The sequence below is a fragment of the Gorilla gorilla genome, chromosome 9 (genome assembly GCF_029281585.2).
Source record: "Gorilla gorilla gorilla isolate KB3781 chromosome 9, NHGRI_mGorGor1-v2.1_pri, whole genome shotgun sequence".
Classification (NCBI taxonomy): Eukaryota; Metazoa; Chordata; class Mammalia; order Primates; family Hominidae; genus Gorilla; species Gorilla gorilla.
Window position 1 is genome coordinate 82,222,436 of NC_073233.2, and position 20,792 is coordinate 82,243,227.

General features: G+C 37.2%; 1 protein-coding gene and 1 pseudogene across 1 annotated transcript in view; one reads left to right on the plus strand and one right to left on the minus strand.

The window, feature by feature from the left end:
* Positions 1-414: 414 nt before the first annotated feature.
* Positions 415-20,792, minus strand: part of PGM2L1 (phosphoglucomutase 2 like 1) — a 62,166-nt gene continuing 41,788 nt past the window's right edge. The window contains exons 6-14 of the mRNA XM_004051796.5: positions 15,996-16,189; positions 11,775-11,964; positions 11,359-11,456; positions 10,102-10,282; positions 7,972-8,065; positions 7,533-7,662; positions 7,109-7,298; positions 3,113-3,246; positions 415-1,397 (exon numbers count right to left, since the gene is read on the minus strand). Coding sequence (XP_004051844.4) covers positions 1,295-1,397; positions 3,113-3,246; positions 7,109-7,298; positions 7,533-7,662; positions 7,972-8,065; positions 10,102-10,282; positions 11,359-11,456; positions 11,775-11,964; positions 15,996-16,189 — 1,314 coding nt within the window. The 3' untranslated portion in view covers positions 415-1,294. The remainder of the gene's footprint in view (positions 1,398-3,112; positions 3,247-7,108; positions 7,299-7,532; positions 7,663-7,971; positions 8,066-10,101; positions 10,283-11,358; positions 11,457-11,774; positions 11,965-15,995; positions 16,190-20,792) is intronic.
* LOC109028689 (heterogeneous nuclear ribonucleoprotein A1-like) lies at positions 19,080-20,376 on the plus strand (annotated as a pseudogene).

The following is a 20,792-nucleotide window of genomic DNA, read 5'->3' on the forward strand; positions in this document are numbered from 1 at the left end:
TCACGCCTGTAATCCCAGCACTTTGGGGGGCCGAGGCGGGCGGATCACGAGGTCAGGAGATCAAGACCATCCCGGCTAACACGGTGAAACCCCGTCTCTACTAAAAATACAAAAAATTAGCCGGGCGTGGTAGTGGGCGCCTGTAGTCCCAGCTACTCGGGAGGCTGAGGCAGGAGAATGGCGTGAACCCGGGAGGTGCAGCTTGCAGTGAGCCGAGATTGCGCCACTGCACTCCAGCCTGGGCGACAAAGCAAGACTCCGTCTCAAAAAAAAAAAAAAAAAAAAATGTAATTCAAAAGTTAGACTGTCAAATAAATTCAGAGCTCCTTTCTCAGTTCAGATTTTTTTCTGTAATAAAAGGTTTGATAAATGACACAATTCTAATATGAAGATCCTTAACTACATTAAGCTTGCTTTTATTAAGATCTTTATTTATATTCCTAAGATTTTAAAATCAGCAAACTCACTTGATATAGAGGAAGCACCTACAGATTTTGGAAGATTTTCCTTAGCTATCTGAAAATTGACTGATTAAATTATGGTAAATGCAGGAACACTGTTTTTTCTGTTCATACCAGACCCTGAGAAGGCACTGAGAAATTTGATAAGAACAAAGCCAATAGGAGTGTTGCCACTATTGTTTTATGTTCAGTAAACATCAGAATTTTAAATACATACAGTAAATTTATACTGCACCAAGGGCACCTGAAACAGACATGCCAAAACCACACACTGTAACATCTGTTCTAAACTACAGAAATGCTAAATATCCTATTTCAAATACTCTAATTTGTAAATTAATACCTGTGATGTCACAATGACACTTTTTCATAACAATCAAGGAAAGTACCATTTTCTTGCCAATTTTATGGACTAATTTCCTTAACTAACCCTATAATTATATAACATTTACCTGTCTTTTTTTTTTTCTTTTACCATGCTATACACAATTACAAGATACAGAACTAGGCTTAATCACACTATAATAAGAAAACTCACTTTTGAATTGTGATGTTTCTGTTAATGGAAGGACAATACGTTACTATAATACTTTTAGTGTAATAACTTTTGTTTGAATTATGAAAAAATTTGAATCATTTCCCTCTAGACCATTTCATTTCAAACTTATACTTTGTTTAGTCTAGCCAGTTGACCAAAAAGAAAGAAAATAAAAGGAAAAAGATACTCGGCCAGATGAGATAGAGAGAGAATGCTAACACAAGGTTCAATGTATGCAGTTCTCGGTTGCTCTGTTCCATATGCCCACACAGTGTCATGACGTATTGGTGTACCCCTAAACAGAACGCCAGATCAGTCCATTCTTACTAGGCTGAAGAAAATTCTCAATCAGAGCATCAATGAGTTTCTTCAGTTCTTCCTCCAGTAAAGCAGTGTCACTGAGGAAAAGATGAAGAGTTTTGGAATTATTTATTTTCATAGGCTTAAAATTTATTTAAATTAGTGTTATTTTTTAAGAGGTCCTGATGGAGTCATTAAACAATTGGTAAACAAAAGAGAAATTCACTTGGTTAAAACAAAACAAGACCAAAAAAAAAAATTACACACAAAGAAAACACTGCTATCACAAACTGAAGGTGAACTGCATTAATAGGAGTTCCTTGGCACATGATAAACAGAGGAGTGATGGTGTATCTAAAGAATTCTCCTGGGTCAGGAGAATGAGGTTCAAATGGCTTTGAACACAAATACCAGGTGTTAGGAGAAAATGGCTTCCTGAAATACTTTGAAAAATATTCGGTATAGATGTTATGGAATGATATATCTTTCAGGTAGCAGAAGGAGGTGTGACTAAGATAATGTGATGTTTAAAAAAATAAATATGCACTTAAAAGAAGGCCCTTGAAAGTCATCACTGAGGTGCTGCCGTTGCCCAGAACATTTCGAGGCAAGCCTCTTTTAAACTGCCTTTACAGTCATTTTAAAAGCTACACAACAAATCAGTTCTTATTACTTTAATAATCTTCCTTCATTTTCAACCAGATGTAGCATTACCCAATTTGGTTTACTTTAGATTCTGCTTTGAATGACTTCAGGGGCTCTTTATCCCCCCCAAAGGAAATGAAATCTATCCTTAAATGCAAAGATTTGGGGAAATACAAAATAGTATAACTTGGTTGGACTCTGAAAGCAATTCTAAAAAATCTCCTTCCCAAATATATATTGAGCAATTACAATATTATAGGAGACAGTACTTTTAATACATTTAAGTAGCCTTTGAATATGTTTATGAAATTAACTTAGTCACAATTCATCCTCTTAAAAGGAAATGAACTGAACAGATTATGTCAAGTCATATTAGACATAGAAAATGGATATTTGGCAATAAACATAAATTATTTGATGATAATTTCCTTATGTTAATCACATAATACTTAAAGCTCAGAGAATCTTTCCAAGAATAGAAATTCAATACAATTTTAAAATTCAATTCCCAAATGATGTAGCTGCTTTAAAAAACGGTCTGGCAGTTCCTCAAAAGGTTAAACACAGAGCTACCATATGACCCAGCAGTTCACTCCTAGGTATATACCTAAGAGAAATGAAAACATACATTCACACAAAAACCTGTATGTAAATGTTCATAACAGTATTCAAAACAGCCAAAGAGTGCAAATAATCTGAATGTCCATCAAATGATCAATGGATTAAAAAGCATGGCATAGCCATGCAATGGAATATTGTTGGGCCATAAAAAACAAAACTTTAGAAAAGGGAATAAATTCATGCTACAACTGAATCATGGTGGAACCTAGAAACCATTATACTAAGTAAAAGACGGCAGTCACAAAGGCCCACATATTGTATGATTCCATTTATATGAAATGCCCAGAAAAGAAGCAAATCTATAGAGAAAGACAGTAGATTGGGGTTGCTGAGGGCCGTAAAGGAGGGAAATGGGAAGTGATTTCTCATGGCTACGGGCTTTTGGGGGTGATGAAAATGTTCTAAAATTGATTACAGTGATGGATGCACAACTTTGAACATACTAAAAGCCACTGAATTGTACATTTTAAGTGCATGAGCTGTATGGTATGTGAATTATATTTCAATAAAGCTTTTGTATGTATATCTAAAAAAAATCAATTCTCACCTCTGGTCAGGTGACGCACACATCTCTGCATAATACTTTATCTTTGGTTCTGTTCCGCTTGTCCGAAGAGTAGCAACACAGCCATTTTGAAAAGTAAATGTAATCATTTGGCTGTTTTTACTCACAGGCAGCACCTATGCAAAATGGCAACAACAGCTTAATTATACTTGGCATCTTTTTCATTTTCTTTCATTTTCAAGAATTGTAAAATATAGTCCACTTACATGAGGTATCTAAAGTCGTCAAATTTACAGAAATAGAAATTAGAATGGCAGTTGCCAAGGCAGGGGGTATAGGGAGTTATTGCTTAAAGGATAGAGAGTTTCAGTTTAGCAAGATGAAAAAGTTCTAGAGCTCTGTCGCACAACAATATAAATATACTTAACACTACCGAACTATACACTTAAAAATGGTTAAGATAGTTAATTTTTATGTTATGTGTTTTTTTAACCACAATTGAAAATTTAAAACATATTTTAAAAGAATTATAAAATACAAATGAAGATTACCTATATGTAATAATTCATAAACATACCATTTACTGAATAGTTAAGGCATGGGGTTATATACCTCAATGCATGATCTCTGGGCCTCAACAATAATCCTGCAAAGTAAGTATTACCGCCATTTTACAGACGAGACTCAAAGAGAGTAAACAACCCGTTCAAGACAATCAACTAAGTGGTAGAATAAGAAGCGGAAGCCAAGTTCCAAAGTCCAAACTGCCTCTATATTTGCGAAGCATTTTCGCAGTTTATCAATCGTCTCCAAAGAGGAGTGCACACATCCTGCATGTACTGGGGTGCAGAAAGAACTCTATTTTTTATAAAAATTAAAAAAAGAAGTGATGTTTTACTGACACTAAATATATGGATTAACACTGGTACTCTTGCTAGTCCACACATCCGTCTGTCGAGGCATCTCGAGGGGACTGTGAGGGTTGTACTAGGCCAGAGGGGTTGACACTGGTACCTTTCCTCAGCTGTCCTGAGCCATGAGTCCTGTCCTTGAGACCCCTCTCTTGGTCAGTACATTACCATATACCAGTGACTTAACACAGAGATCTTCCCTTCTTTTTCACCCACAGCCCATAAAGTAGCAAGTCCTTTCTATACTTTATTTAACTCAACTTTATCCAGTTCTTTCCGTCACTGCTCCTATATTGAATTCAGGTGACCATCACACCTCATCTAGACTGCTGACACAGTGTACTAACTGATCTTCCTGCCTGGAAGTTTGCCCCTCAAAACCCACTCATCATGCAGGCCATTCTTCTCACCTCATACTCCAGTTATAGACAACTACCTGTGGTTCTCTGAAAGAGAATATGCTTTTTCATCTCTGGACCATGTACTTACTGTTCCCTTTGCCTGAAACACCCTCTGCTCCTCCTGCATCTGGCCAACTCCTAATCATACTTGGGAACTCAGTTCAGAACAGTTCTCTAGAAAGTCTTGCATAAGCCCCCAAAGTCTCTTCCATGACATCCTATGCATGCCTCCCCTGGTAGCACTTATCATTTTGTAAATTGCTATTGACTTGTCAATTTCCCCACTAGACTTTTTCTTGAGTGCAGTGTTTTTGTCATTGCTATATCCCTAGTGTACCTGTGCCTGCAGCACAGAAGGATTCTGATAAATGAATATACACAGATGAACATCAATTAATCTGAAACATGGAAAAGAGAGAATTCAGGAAGGCTTTGACACTTACTATGCAACCTTGGGGATACCAACATCTATGCTACCTACCTTACAAACTTGTTGTAAGAACCAGAAGAGAATAGATGAAAAAGCACCCTGAATAATGAATATTATACACTTTAACGAGAATTAAGAGGGAGAAAAGCATTATACCAAAGGCTACTTGAGCACAGCAAACTAGAGAAATAAAAAGAAGCAAAACATGATTCTTCTCTTCCAGCGATTTACAAAGATAGAAAAATAGACATATATACTCATACACAGGATATCAACACCAGGAACTAATATTTGTTGATTGGATAAATATGCAAAAATGGAATATGGGCACTATTCTACACAATAAACTACAGATTTTCCAAAATACATCATGTCCCCAGAATCTTGAGACCACATCAGAACATTACAAATGGAAATTTGGGCTAATAATCATCATAACAACAATAACAAAATGAATATAATCAGCAATCTATGGCATTTAAGTATTTGTTGAGCAGCTACAACATAGGCAGCAACTTGGTGAGGCACAAAAGTACATCAGAAAGAAACATGCCATGTACAACACAATGATGACATAAAACAGTAATAGGAGGAAGGCACACTATGTAATGAAACCTCAAGAGGAAGGTGTCTAATTATGAGGCCTAGAGGTCGCGTGGAACAGGTGATATTTGCCTTAAGTCTTATAGTGGCTGAGGTATGGGCCTGTAGAAATTGGAAAAATGGGTAAACTAAGGAAACAACTGGACCAAAAATGCAGAAATTTAAAAAAAATGTATACATGTAGGTAAGTAAGTAAGCTGTTCTATTTGGCTGGAGGTATAGGGAATAAGGTTGGAAAAGGAAGTTAAAATTAGAAAGATGTATGGCTTTGAAATTATAGGCTTTTACAGTTATTTTCAACATTATCTAGCATCCTTGCCCATTTTCTCTTTTTCTTTCTCTCTCTCTGCCCCCACCTCCATTCCACACATCTTACCCTGAGGGTAGTATGCATGATTATTTGGGAAGTGATAAGGATAGGATCAAAGTCAGAGAGATAAGTTAGCAGACTGAAAAATGCTCTGGAGCAAAACAATGGGTTCTAGTCTTAAGGAAACTCACAGGCCTGAAGTTTCACCATTTTATTATAGTATTGACGCAGGTGAACCCCCAAACTGGGGCTCAGCCCAGGAGGGTTCTTGACTTCACACAGGAAAGAATTAAAGAATGAATCAACAGAGTAAAGTAAAAGGAAAGCAACTGCTGGGCGCGGTGGCTCATGCCTGTAATCCTAGCATTTTGGGAGGCCGAGGTGGGCAGATCACTTGAGGTCAGGAGTTCGAGACCAGTCTGGCCAACATGGTGAAACTCTGTCTCTACTAAAAATACAAAAATTAGTCAGGCGTGGTGACATGCTTCTGTAGTCCCAGCTACTCAGGAGGCTGAGGCAGGAGAATCAGTTGAACCTGGGAGGCAGAGGTTGCAGTAAGCTGAGATCATGCCACTGCACTCCAGCCTGGTAGACAGAGCGAGACACTGTCTCAAGGAAAAAAAAAAAAAAAAAAAAAAAAGGAAAGCAATTTTATCAGAGCCACAAAGTACAGGAAAATGGCTGCTTCATAGGCAGAGTAGCACCATGGATTGCTGGCTAGCTATATTATAGCTTCTTCTTAATTATATGCTAAATAAGGGCAAGTTATTCACAAATTTTCTAGAAAAAGTGTGAGGAGTTCTTGGAACCAAGGGTTCCTCCACGTTTAAACCACATAAGGTAACTTCTGGGTGTTGCCATGACATCTGTAAGCTGTCATGGTGTTGGTGGGAGTGTCTTTTAGCATGCTAATGTATTATAATTAGCATATAATGAGCAGTGAGGGGAACTAGAGGTTGCTTTTGTTGGCATCTTGGTTTTAGCTGATTTTGGCTGGTTTCTTTACTGCATCCTGTTTTGACCAGATCCTGTTTTGATCAGTGAGGTCATGACCAGTGCTTGGAAAACAAGTCCTGCTGATCTCCTATTTCAGTATGAATTATAATAAACTGTTAAAAACTTTTTTTTTAAGTATTTACAGGAGCTTCCAGCTTGGTAAACATGTGGACTTGCTGGGAGGCTCCAGGCCCCAACCCCACCCCTAGTACATTGCCCTATACATCTCTTCCATCTGGCTGTTCCAGAATTGTCACCTTTATAATAAACTGGTAAACATGAGGAAACTGGATTGAATCTCATGTGAAATCTGTCCTGCCTCTGGACTTTTTGGTGACATGAGCCATGAAATTTTCTAAATTATTTGGAAAAAAAAAAGGTACTTACTGATTTCTTATTAGGCTGGCTACTGTCATATCCAGTGGTAATGTCCCGTACATGCAATATAGCAAATGTTCCACAAGATTTTGGATATTCTTTTGGAGAATCAAAATTACGAAGCCTTTCAAATATACTTTTGATGGTAGGTGGTTCATAACACAAGAAATAGGAAGTTTTTGAAATATGATAACCATATCTGTGCAAAGATTCAAAGTGCTAAAATTAGATTTCAGATAACTGTTTTAAAAAGCATATATTAAGGAAGATCAGCCTACTATGGTATTTTATAGAAAGCGGCAGTCCTTAATTCACATAATTTTAATACTTTTAAAAAAAGGATCAACTATTCTTCAGAAACAAATTTAGAAAACTAAGGGTAGGACAATAAAAGAAAAATCTAGCATGTGAAATTCATAATAGTAGAACTTACGTTTCATAAACCTTAACCAGTTGCTGTTTCAATGTTATATTCATGGTTTCCAGGTAAGATGCCATCTCAGCAACCACAACAGCTGCACTCACCCCATCTTTATCCAAAACTGAAGTTCCACAGAGAAAACCTGAGGATTGAAAACCATCACTAGAAAAGAGGAAAACTTAAGGCTATAATTTCAATAGTTTTACATTTCTTCAGAAGGACCAGGAAATTAAAAAGCCTAGTAATAGATGAAACTCACCAATACTGAGTGTATTTAGGGGACACTTTCGTTCTTTTTTTTTTCTGATAAGAAATGTATCTACATATTTCTCATTCTCTGTAGTTTTTACAACTCAAAATATGAAACCAGAACACAAAAAACTCCTCCTACAGAATTACATTTTAAAAAATTATCAATCAAATTTCGAAGATTTTAATAGTTACTACATACCAATAGACTCTTCAAATGCAAAAAGGACTTCTTTCCCATTTTCCAGGAGGTCTATTATCCTACTTCCAATCCATTTAAAACCTGGTAATGTTTCCTGAAATGCAGATGAGGCCACTCTAGTTAAGTGACTGTCTCACAAATACCTATTAGAGAAAAATCTGCCACTACATGCACACAACATTCATATAATGATCTTTACTATAGTCTTCAGTCCACAAAGATTTATAGAGTAGCAGACATATAGTAATAAAGTGCCATAAATACACACACTGCTACTACTAATGATCTACTATTTATAGATTATAGTACTAGGTGATTTACACCAAATATAAACCAGCATTTATAAGTGGTGCTTCATATAGTCACAAAGTAACATGAATAAGCACATACACTATAATCACCTACTATTAAGGACTGAACCAGGTGCTTTACATTATCTTTTTTTTTTTTTTTTTTTTGAGACGGAGTCTCGCTCTGTCACCCAGGCTGGAGTGCAGTGGTGCAATTTCAGCTCACTGCAACCTCCGTCTCCCAGGTTCAAGCAATTCTCCTGTCTCCGCCTCCTAAGTAGCTAGGATTACAGGTGTGCCACCACGCCCAGCTAATTTTTGTATTTTTAGTAGAGATGGGGTTTCATCATGTTGGTCAGGCTGGTCTTGAACTCCTGACCTTGTGATCCACCTGCCTCGCCTCCCAAAGTGCTGGGATTACAGGCGTGAGCCACCATGTCTGGCCCCATTATCTTTTTTTAATGCTCAAAAACACTATCGCTGAAACACAGACTTGAAAGATAAGTCAATCTGCCCAAAATTATACTGCATATAAGAGATGGAGTCAAGATTCAATTTCAAGTTTCTGCTTCTCAGAAACTGTCCTTTAAGCTATATTACAACCACTAATATAAGAGTGCCTATGAAAGTTGGTGGATTTACTCTCCCTGAGTAATCAATGAAAGGTCATGAAGCTTTTTAGTGATGTACTTTTAATATTAGCATAACATAAGCTTGAACCAAGTGTACCTTCTCATAACACTGTGTCCTAACTATTAATAAAACCACCAAGACAGTTACTAAGTACTTCTTTAAATAATTAGATTTGAGGACTTTTCATCTCATGAGCTACTGTTCACTTTAAAGACACAGAAAGAGTTTCAGAGTCAACAGAAAGAGTATGTGATACACCCTAATACTAAAGCTCACCATTATTAACTTGTTTCCTAATTCACCTTTCTACCTCCTTACTACAAAATAAAAATTAAAAAGTCAAAAACCTCCCTGCTACAACAAAAACAAGCAAATAAAATTATAATAGTGGTCTTTAGAATTGTTCTTCTTTCTCTTTTGTGCCCATTATACTTCTTCTTGCTATAGACATAAACTAGGAAAACATCAGAATCTTAGGTGTGAATCAACTTTCAGTATCTTCTATTTTGCTATTTGTGTTTTAGAAAGCATAAGGTTGAAAGCTCTATTTCATAAAGCCAGGTACAATTTTCTTTTACTCAGTCAATTAGTGTTAAGACCTGTAGCCTGATTATGGCTCAAGAAAAATGTCCAGGGACATTTTCACTGATATTTGGCAAAGATGGCAGAGAAAAAGCAACTTAGTTCCCATGGCTGCAAAAATGGTCAGCTTAAGGGTCTTAAGGTCATAAGGTTAATGATCTGGGCTGAGAGAGAGTCACTGCTTGTTTTTTTGGATGTAGGATCATTGGGTTTTACTATGCAATTTAGAAGACTACTTGAAGTTCCTTAAGACCATGCTTGAAGAGCCTAAACAAGGGGTTGATGACACCCACAACTTTTTGGAGAGAAGTCTGAGTTACTGATGGGGTCACCAGGAGCTATATTTTCCCTGTCTGAAAACCAGATATTTGTTGTACAGAATAATAAATATTAATGTAATTTTTAAAGAATATCTCATCTTAGTCCCAGAAATTCATATACGGTACTGGATGAATTTTGGCTCAAGGTGTCTAAATTATCAAAAGAGACTGAACAAGTGTTAACAGAATTAGAAAAATTAGGGAATTACAAATGAAATCAATGAAAGTCAGTTTTGGTGGGGAGATGTCTTTAACATACAGAAATAGGTTTTTAAAAGTAGCACACAGATATTATTGATTCTTACTTCAAAATGAAATCCTTCTTTAAGTGCAATTGCCTTCAAAATTTTAGAAGAGACTGTGGTGGCTAACATATAAACGTTCTTCACATCAGCATTTCTTGATTTATTTTTCTTCCAGCAATCAAACATCCACCATCCAAACAAAGCTGCCAACTCATTCCCTGTGAAAACTTTCCAACAACCACTGTAGAGAGAAGGAAAATACAATGTCAAGACCTTTCTTCTCATTAAAACTTCTTGACTCCAAGGCCTAAAAATTACCATCCTTCAGTTAGGAAAAATCAAAAACTATCATATGGGATTTTTGAGAAAACATTTATTACTACTTCTTTTCTAACTGACCAGGGGTGATTTTACGGTAGGAATGGTACAACGTCTTTTGGAAAATTATTATATCATTACATTTATTCTTTTACTTAATGAGAGAAAAAATTATGATAATTAAGCCTTTCTATTTAAGGACATTTGTCACATTATAATGGTAAAAATACATAGCAGCCCAGAGGACTAAGATTAGGAAATAGGTGGCTCATGCCTGTAATCGCAGCACTTTGGGGGGCCAAGGTGGGAGGATCACCTGAGGTCAGGAGTTCGAGACCAGCCTGACCAACATGGCAAAACCCTGTCTCTACTAAAAATACAAAATTAGCCAGGCGTGGTGGCACATGCCTGTAGTCCCAGCTACTTAGGAGGCTGAGGCAGGAGAATAGCTTGAACCTGGGAGGCAGAGGCTGCAGTGAGCCAAGATAGCACCATTGCACTCCACTCCAGCCTAAGCAACAAGAGCGAAACTATGTCTCCAAAAAAAAAAAAAAAAAAAAAAAAAGCAAACAAAAAAAAAAAAGGTTAGGAAATAACTACACCATAAAGCGATCTGTTGGGATATTATGTCTTTGTAAAAATTAATATTTTCAAAAAATATATAAAGTCAGGGGAAAATGCTTACACTGTAAGCATTATACTTAACCATTACACTGTAAGCAGTTTTTGAAGCATTTTGTACAATTAAAGTGGAAAATAATCAAGATATAAAACTATGATCATAATTTAATAAAAACAAATACATCTTTAAATATTTCAACTTAAAAGACAGGAAAGAATTGTCAAAGTATCAACTTAGGTGGTTATTTCAGGATAATGGATTTACAGGAAATTTAGGTTCTTTTCTTATCTTTTCATTATTTTCAATGAGCCTGTAAGACTTAAAATACATTGCTTTTCAAAGTTCAAGCTTTTAATCAAATAACAGATTCTACATACTTCTCCTGAAGTTCTGCTGCTGCCAGTCTGTCTGCATCAGGATCTGTGGCTAGCACTACCCGGGCATTTTCTTTCTCTGCCAGTCTCAGGGAAAGTTCCTGAAACAGTGACCCAAAAAGCTGGATTGTACTGAAGAACCTAAGTTCAATGTTAATGTTCCTGTATGTAGGCACAATGTTAGTGATAGGAATTTTAGAAGGCATAGAATTCAGCTACGTTTAAAATAAGAAGCCAAAAGTAGGGACACCCACCATAGACATTTCAAACAAAACACAGCCTATTATTACTCCAATACAATTAAAAGATGTAAACTACAGTCCTTTCTGCTTTTGTAAGTAATCTTTGAATTGTCAATGAGTTCTATCTATTCTGATGGTTTAATAAACTAATAATAGTTTAAATATTTAAAAAAATACCAGCACAGATTCTCCTTCTTCAGGATTTGGACATTTAACGGTAGAAAAGTCTGGATCAGGATCTTTTTGTTCTGGTACTGGAATTGGAGGCTTAAAACCAAACACTTTAAAAGCCAACTGCACATAGTCATGTCCGACCCCATGAAAAGATGTGTGCACAAATTTCAAGGTGGTCTTCGAGTTTAACTCCCTGTAAAGGAAAATCAACATAAGATCATGATTACAAAACCTCTTACCTTTGATATAATTAAAAACAATCAAATTCTGAAAAATGTGATTAAAGCCTTCAGCAGAGGTCTAAGATATTCAAACAAACAAATCATGAATACTAACTTAAAGATCAAGAGTTTTAATTCAACAGCATTCTCCCTTTGTGGCTCAACTTCCTGACCTGGACAGCTGCCTTCCATATGCTGTGCCAATACCCTGAACAAGCTAAGCTTGTATCATCTAAGTAAATATTATCTCTCACTAGACCATCACAAACACTTCCTAACTGGTCTTTCTCGCTTGCCAGTAGACCCCTCGTTTCTTCACTTCCAGTTTAGATTGCAAAGTTCCTAATTACACTCACCTTCTTATATGTCAGTCTGGCTACTTTGACCCTCCAATACCCCAAATCTTGTTGAACCCAAATGTGTACCTTTTCCAGGCTTGCACAAAAATAGTTGAATATTGCTAGAATAAATCTCACAAAAGGATTGAACAGCTTCACTCTGATACCCAATGCTGCCAGGCAATCCTACTTTGTTACCCAAAAAGCTTACTTCTTTACTCTCCAAGATGGTGACTTAATTAGTACCTTCTCTTCTCTCCTTATTCCTTTCCTCCCCCTTCACCTCATACATCACTGAGACACAGAGCCATTTGATGGGAACTTCCTAATCGTCCCACACCAAACCGACAACCCATATTTTTTCCTTCTTCCATCTGATAATAATGAGGAAGTGTTCTTTGTATCAAAGGTCAACCCCTCTACTTCTGCTCTGGTCCCCATCAATTCTCACTTGAGAACTTTAGTACATGGATAATTCTCTCTCGCTGGCATCATTTCCATTAGCATCTAGTCTCTGTTTCTTTGGTCTTTTCCACAGCAAAATTTTGTACATCCTAACCTACCATTTACTAACTATTCCCCATAAAAAATACAATTTATTATAAGATAAATAATACAAATAAAGTTATGACAATTTTCAAACATATGCATAGGAAGACAGAATATCTAACACCATATACCCATTACCTCACTTCAATATGTTTCCATTGTCTGTCAATCTAGTCTCATTTATTCAAAATATATTACTTTACATGAAAATGCTTTAGTATTTAAAAACATAACCATATTACCATCATTACATCTAACAAAATCAACAATAATTTCTTTCCTCTAATACCGTATCTGTGTTCAAATTTTCCCCAAGTGTCTCAAAAATACTTTTAACAGTTGTTTTACTTGAAGCAGGACCTGAACGAGGTTCCATATAATTTGACTGCTATGCCTCTCAAGTCTCTTTTAATCTGTAAATGTTCCTCCCTTCCTTCCCCAACCCAAATGTAATTTATTGAAGAAACTGGCCCATTTGTCCTGTAGAATTTCCTGTATCTCCAGTATGTAGACTGCATCCTTTTGGTATTAACATGCTCTTCTATCCTATTTTTTCTGTAAATAGGCAACTGCATTTAGAGGTAACATTAGATTCAGTTTCAATTCTTTGGGCAAGAATAGGTGCTGTGTATTTTCTATTGACTCACAGGTGGAAGCACACAATTTCTACTCTACTTTTAATGCTGTCAAACTAAGATTCACCAGTGTCAGCCTAATCCTTCCATCAAAAAATTTCCCATCAACATTTCACCTATGGGTCTTAGCAGCCCTTGATAAGAATTACTTAGATATATTATTTATTAGAGGTCACAACATAGTGATTTTGAAAATTCTGTTATTTCTTCTGCATTTATTGTATTTTTCTTTTAAAAATAATGATCCTTCATCAACCATTTGATTAGCCCTAAAATTCAGTTCATATAGAAAAGGCAGAACAAATTAAGAGAAAGTTTCAAACATTTATTGATTTTCAGAAGGAAAATTTAGAATTTATCAAATTTCAGCCTGTGTGATTTTCAGTCCAGCAACTCCCAAAGGTGACCAATAAACTGCTTTTTTAGTATTACTAACAGTCATGGGCTTTTTATGTTTAATGTTTTAATTCATTGAGGTGATTATTCTTTTTGATGCCCAACTATCCAATCTTTGGTCAGTGGGAGTCCCTTCAAGTTGGCTCCCAGATCCTTTTGATATGACCCCAGTATCTTTGAAAGCTAGCCTGCTTTATGGCAAGGAAAACAAAGTTATCTCAGCCTCATTTAGTACATTTTCTGCCCCAGTCCTTGATGAGAATCAATTTCTCCAATGAGCCCTGGTTCCTTTTACTAGGAAATGGTATTTAGAAACCACAATCTGGGCTTTAGGGGTAGGCATTGGCCTTTTTAGTAACAGAACTAGTATTTTGGTATTTTAGGTAAATAAAACATATTTCAAATTCAAATTTAAAATTTTAATTTTAAAATTATTTTATTTGATTTTACATTCACTTCTCTTAAACTAAAATCTTAGATCCTAGTGACATTAACATAATTACCCATTTGTTTTATAATATATATGTGTATGTCTATATATTTATTTATATCTACATCTGTAAAATCATCAATATTACCACTAACAGTACAGCTATCAAATAAAATTTGAGGTTTCTTTGTAGTTCTTTATCCTCAGGACATATCCCACTAGAAATATATAGTCAATAACTGTAAAGTCACTTGAAATAATTCTTCTCTGTGTAATTATGCCTTCAGCTTGATAAATAGTTAGGTTCACTTGTTAATTTGCTTTTGCCCATATACTCTTTAAAAAACAAAAATATAAATAAGAAAAGACAGAAAGGATAAAAAAGGAATCAAATTCTTTTTAGATTGATTAGAGCTGGTAGCATTTAGCTAGTATTACTGTCACTTATCATTTTAGACGGAGAAGCAAACAATTGATAGCTTGATGGGTATACTTTTGAAATTAAAATAAAGTTGAGAAAAAGCTAAAATTATTTTGTAGGATAGGAAAAATACACTCAGCTAGCCAGGATTCTTCCTGGCTAGTGTTAGCTATTTACAGAAGAGTTACAGAGATAATTATGGAAATATGGAAATGGTTAAGGAAAAATAAAATCTTAAAAGAAATGTACTGATCTAACATAGAGGAAATACATATATTTAACTATAACTTAACAGCTTTTTTGAGATATAATTCACATACCATATAATTCACCCATTTAAAGTGTGCAATTCAATGGCTTTCGCTATATTCATAGAGTTGTTCAACCATGACTATGATCAATTTTAGAACATTCTCACTACTCCTGAAAGAAACTCTAGGCTGGGCATGGTAGCTCACACCTGTAATCCCAGCACCTTGGGAGGCTGAGGTGGGCGGATCACCAGAGGTCAGGAGTTCGAGACCAGCCTGGCCAACATCATGAAACCTTGTCTCTACTAAAAATACAAAAATTAGCCAGGCATGGTAGTGGTTGCTTGTAGTCCCAGCTACTTCGGAGGCTGAGGCAGGAGAATTGCTTGAACCCAGGAGGCGGAGGTTGCAGTAAGCCCAGATCGCGCCACTGCACTCCAGCCTGGGTGACAAGAGCGAGACTCTGTCTCAAAAAAAAGGAAAGAAAGAAAGAGAGAGAGAGAGAGAGAGAGAGAAAGAGAGAAAGAGAGAGAGAGAGAAAGAAAGAAACTAACTCTATAACCTATAGCTTCCAGCCCCCAACCCTTTCATTCCTTCCAGCCACAAGAAACCTCTAATTTCTGTCTCTATAGATTTGCCTATTCTACATATGTCATATAAACGGAATCATACAATATGTGGTTCTTTGTGACTGGCTTCTTTCACTTAGCATGATGTTTTCAAGGTTTATCCATGTTGTGGTATGTAAGTAGTTCATTTATTTTTATTGCTGAATAATATTTCATTGTATGGATATACCACATTTTACTTATCCATTCATTAGTTAATGGTTACTTGGGTTATTTCCACTCTTTGACTCTTATGAGTACTATTTAGCTACAATTTTAATCTAATAAATAGACAACACTTTTTATCACTTTTTCTTCTCCTCATTCTTTAACGTTATTCTGAAGTAGTATTATGTGATAATCTCACTTGGATACCTGTAAAAACAGATCTTTTTCAGATCTTCCATGTATCTCCTGCAAATGTCCTGCAGAGGGTCTCTCTTCAGCGGGCTGGTATCCACTAAATTATCATTCCAGGAACCATTCCAGGGTTCCACACATTCTTCTATACATTTTAGAATTTCTTTATCATGAGGAGACGTGATCTGAGCACCAGTTTCCCAGTAAACCTAGATGATAAGTAAATATAACCATAATTACTTAAAATGCTTGCCAGATCTTTTCTTATCTATAGTTGAGATCTTCAGCTTTATTAAAAAGCATATCAAATTGAGGCCAGGCGCGGTGGCTCACGCCTGTAATCTCAGCACTTTGGGAGGCTGAGGCGGGCAGATCATGAGGTCAGCAGATCGAGACCATCCTGGCTAACGTGGTAAAACCCTGTCTCTACTAAAAATACAAAAAATTAGCCGGGTGTGGTGGCAGGCGCCTGTAGTCCCAGCTACTCAGGAGGCTGAGGCAGGAGAATGGCATGAACCCCGGAGGCGGAGCTTGCAGTGAGCTGAGATAGCACCACCGCACTCCAACCTGAGCGACAGAGCGAGACTCCGTCTCAAAAAAAATAAAATGAAAAAATAAAAATAAAAATAAAGCATATCAAATTGATCAAATAAAAAACGTCAACATAGGAGGACTAATTTAATAAATATTAAAAGATATAGATAGTAATGACTCTACAGGGACTCTTCAATCAAATGATTATATATGATTTTCTTTTAGAAGTATACCTTAATAACAATATGAGTAAAATACAAGCAGGGCTAATTATTATGATAACATTATAATATGCATATGCCATAGTATCCAGTTATACTCTTAAACCTGTAACTATCTACTAAAGATAATCCAAGAAACCACAGACTATTCCCTAAAACTTGATACTATTTAACTTAACATTATAAAGTAGTTATGTGATATAGAAAAAAGTCATCTTTCTATTATAAAGTAGAATTTATATCATACCAAATATAGTTTATTAACAATTAATGTGTTAATTATCCATATAAATTTCAATGAGCTTTCAGTTTGTCAAGTAGCCTGATCAATAAGACATGAGGAACAGTTACCAAAAAAGCATGAAAATATAATTCTATTAATTCATAGGATTTCAAATTTGGAAGGTTAGAGAATATCTATGGTGACTTCTACCATGCATATGACTCAAATCCCCTCTATTGCATCCTGAATGAAGGAAAGAAGAATACATTTGAATCTGTACTATGTACTAATCTCTATGCAAAGAATATGGTTAACCAGATGATCTAAAAACCTGTTCTCTATAAACACCTCAAAATGCTACATAAAACAGAAAAAAACATTATCTTAAATGCACAGCATAATTCACAAGAGGAAAGGGACGACTCCAGGCAGTGGGAAAAAAATAATTAAAAAGCAGAATGATAAGCCTGTGGGACTGATATTGTGGTTACCTGGGGTTTGAGAACTGTCCATTTATCTGGTTCTTGGATTGTAATGCCCATGTGCAAGGTAGGGAGTTGGAACTGAGACCCCCAAATAAAAATGGCATCCTTGAAGCATTTCACTCTCAGTGAAAATGCAGAATAGAAAAAGTCCTGCCCACTATTATAGAGATCATGAGGAAGCATGTCTCTTCTTGAGTTCTGGGTAATTAAAAAAATTTTCAAATCCAAGGTCTGCACTTCAGTTATTTTAGGATGAGAAACAATAAATTAACACAGACACTGCCCCCAGTCAGTGAAATCCTTGAGGTTCTAGCAGAATTTTTAAAACAAACAAAAAACCCAGAATGTTTTTTTGTGTGTGTGTTGTATTGAATATTTTAATATCCTAACAGAAAGCAGATTTACAATATCTTTGTAGCGTTTGGACAACTTAATTTAGTTAATTACAATTTGAATGTTAAAATTTCGACTGATCTTTTCTCTCAGATAATTTAAATGTAAAAATTTTTTTTTTTTAAGTATTTATTGATCATTCTTGGGTGTTTCTTGGAGAGGGAGATTTGGCAGGGTCATAGGACAATAGTGGAGGGAAGGTCAGCAGATAAACATGTGAACAAGGGTCTCTGGTTTTCCTAGGCAGAGGACCCTGCGGTTCCGCAGTGTTTGTGTCCCTGGGTACTTGAGATTAGGGAGTGGTGATGACTCTTAACGAGCATGCTGCCTTCAAGCATCTGTTTAACAAAGCACAGCTTGCACCGCCCTAAATCCATTTAACCCTGAGTGGACACAGCACATGTTTCAGAGAGCAAGGGGTTGAGGGTAAGGCCATAGATTAACAGCATCCCAAGGCAGAAGAATTTTTCTTAGTACAGAACAAAATGGAGTCTCCCATGTCTACTTCTTTCTACACAGACACAGCAACAATCTGATTTCTCTTTCCTTTCCCCCACACTTACCCCCCTTCCACTCGACAAAACCGCCATCGTCATCATGGCCCGTTCTCAATGAGCTGCTGGGTACACCTCCCAGACAGGGTGGTGGCCGGGCAGACGGGCCCCCCACCTCCCAGACAGGGCTGCTGCCAGGCGGGGGCTGAAAACCCAGAATGTTTAAAACAAACAAAACTGTTCTGGAGGGATGCTCCCACATTTCAAGCCACAAAAAAGATTCTCTCCATAAGTCCTGAAAGCTCACGTGAAAATTTATAAAACATAAGAAAAAAAAATCCTATTCTTTCTCTCTGTCCCCTTCTCCTTGCCTTCTCTGTGGATGTGATGCCTGGAGGTACAGCAACCACCATGTGATGACCATGCTTGAGGGTAAGGCCAGAAAAACTGCAGAGACACAAAGCCTGACATCATGGAGCGACAGAACCATGCCAGTGGCCACCTACCTCCGGACATTTTGTTACGTGAGAAAAATGAACTCCTATCAGCTTAAGCCACTTTTGTTGGTTTTACTTAATCTGCACCAGAAAGCATTCCTATCTGATATAGTAACATAAAAATTCATGCAACAAAATATGTCCAGGAATAAATGTTAAAAAATGTGTGAAAAATCTAGTTTAAAAAAACGTTTAGGTCAGCTTACTCCTTTCTGCCCGTGGATGCTGCTGAGGAAGCATCATTAAAGTCTCCTTCCCCCTGCTGTCATGTCTAAGTCAGAGTCTCCTAAAGAGCCTGAACAGCTGAGGAAGCTCTTTATTGGAGGGTTGAGCTTTGAAACAACCGATGAGAGCCTGAGGAGCCATTTTGAGCAATGGGAATGCTCACGAACTGTGTGGTAATGAGAGACCCAAACACCAAGTGCTCCAGGGGCTTTGGGTTTGTCACATATGCCACTGTGGAGGAGGTGGATGCAGCCATCAATGCAGGGCCACACAAGGTGGATGGAAGAGTTGTGGAACCAAAGAGAGCTGTTTCAAGAGAAGATTCTCAAAGACCAGGTGCCCACTTAACTGTGAAAAAGACATTTGTTGGTAGCATTAAAGAAGACCCTGAAGAACATCACCTAAGAGATTATTTTGAACAGTATGGAAAAAAAATGAAGTGACTGTAATCATGACTGACCGAGACAGTGGCAAGAAAAGGGGCTTTGTCTTTGTAACCTTTGATGACCATGACTCTGTGGATAAGATTGTCATTCAGAAATACCACACTGTGAATGGCCACAACTGTGAAGTTAGGAAAGCCCTGTCAAAGCAAGAAGAGATGGCTGGTGCTTCATCCAGCCAAAGAGGTCGAAGTGGCTCTGGAAACTTTGGTGGTGGTCGTGGAGGTGGTTTTGGTGGGAAGGACAACTTTGGTTGTGGAGAAAACTTCAGTGGTTGTGGTGGCTTTGGTGGCAGCCATGGTGGTGGTGGATATGGTGGCAGTGGGGATGGCTATAATGGATTTGGTAATGATGGAAGCAATTTTGGAGGTGGTGGAAGCTACAATGATTTTGGCAATTACAACAATCAGTCTTCAAATTTTGGACCCGGCCAGGTGTGGTGGCTCACGCCTGTAATCCCAGCACTTTGGGAGGCTGAGGTGGGTGGATCACCTGAGGTCAGGAGTTCAACAGCAGCCTGGCCAATGTGACAAACCCCGTCTCTACTAAAAATACAAAAATTAGCCAGGTGTGGTGGCATACACCTGTAGTCCCAGCTACTGAGGAGGCTGCAGCAGGAGAATTGCTTGAACCCGGGAGGCAGAGCTTGCAGTGAGTCGAGCTCTCACCACTGCACTCCAGCCTGGGCAATAGAGAGAGACTCCATCTCAAAAAAAAAAAAAAAAAAAAAAAAAATTTGGACCCATGAAGGGAAGAAACTTTGGAGGCAGAAGATCTGGCCCCTATGGTGGTGGAGGCCAATACTTGACTAATTATGAAACCAAGGTGGCTATGGTGGTTCCAATAGCAGCAGTAGCTACGGCAGCAGCAGCAGATTTTAATTACTGCCAGGAAACAAAACTTAGCATGAGAGGAGAGCCAGAGAAGTGACAGGGAAGCAATAGGTTACAACAGATCTGTGAACTCAGCCAAGCACAGTGGTGGCAGGGCCTAGCTGCGACAAAGAAGACATATTTTAGACAAATACTCATGTGTATGGGCAAAAAACTCGAGGACTGTATTTGTGACAAATTGTATAACAAGTTATTTTAGTTCCTGTTCTGTGGAAAGTGCAAAGCATTCCAACAAAGAGTTTTAATATGGATTTTTTTTTGCACCCATGCTGTTGATTGCTAAATGTAATAGTCTGATCATGATGCTGAATAAATGTCTTTTTTTTTTTTTAATGTGCTGTGTAAAGTTAGTCTACGCTGAAGCCATCTTGGTAAATTTCCCCAACAGTGTGAAGTTAGAATTC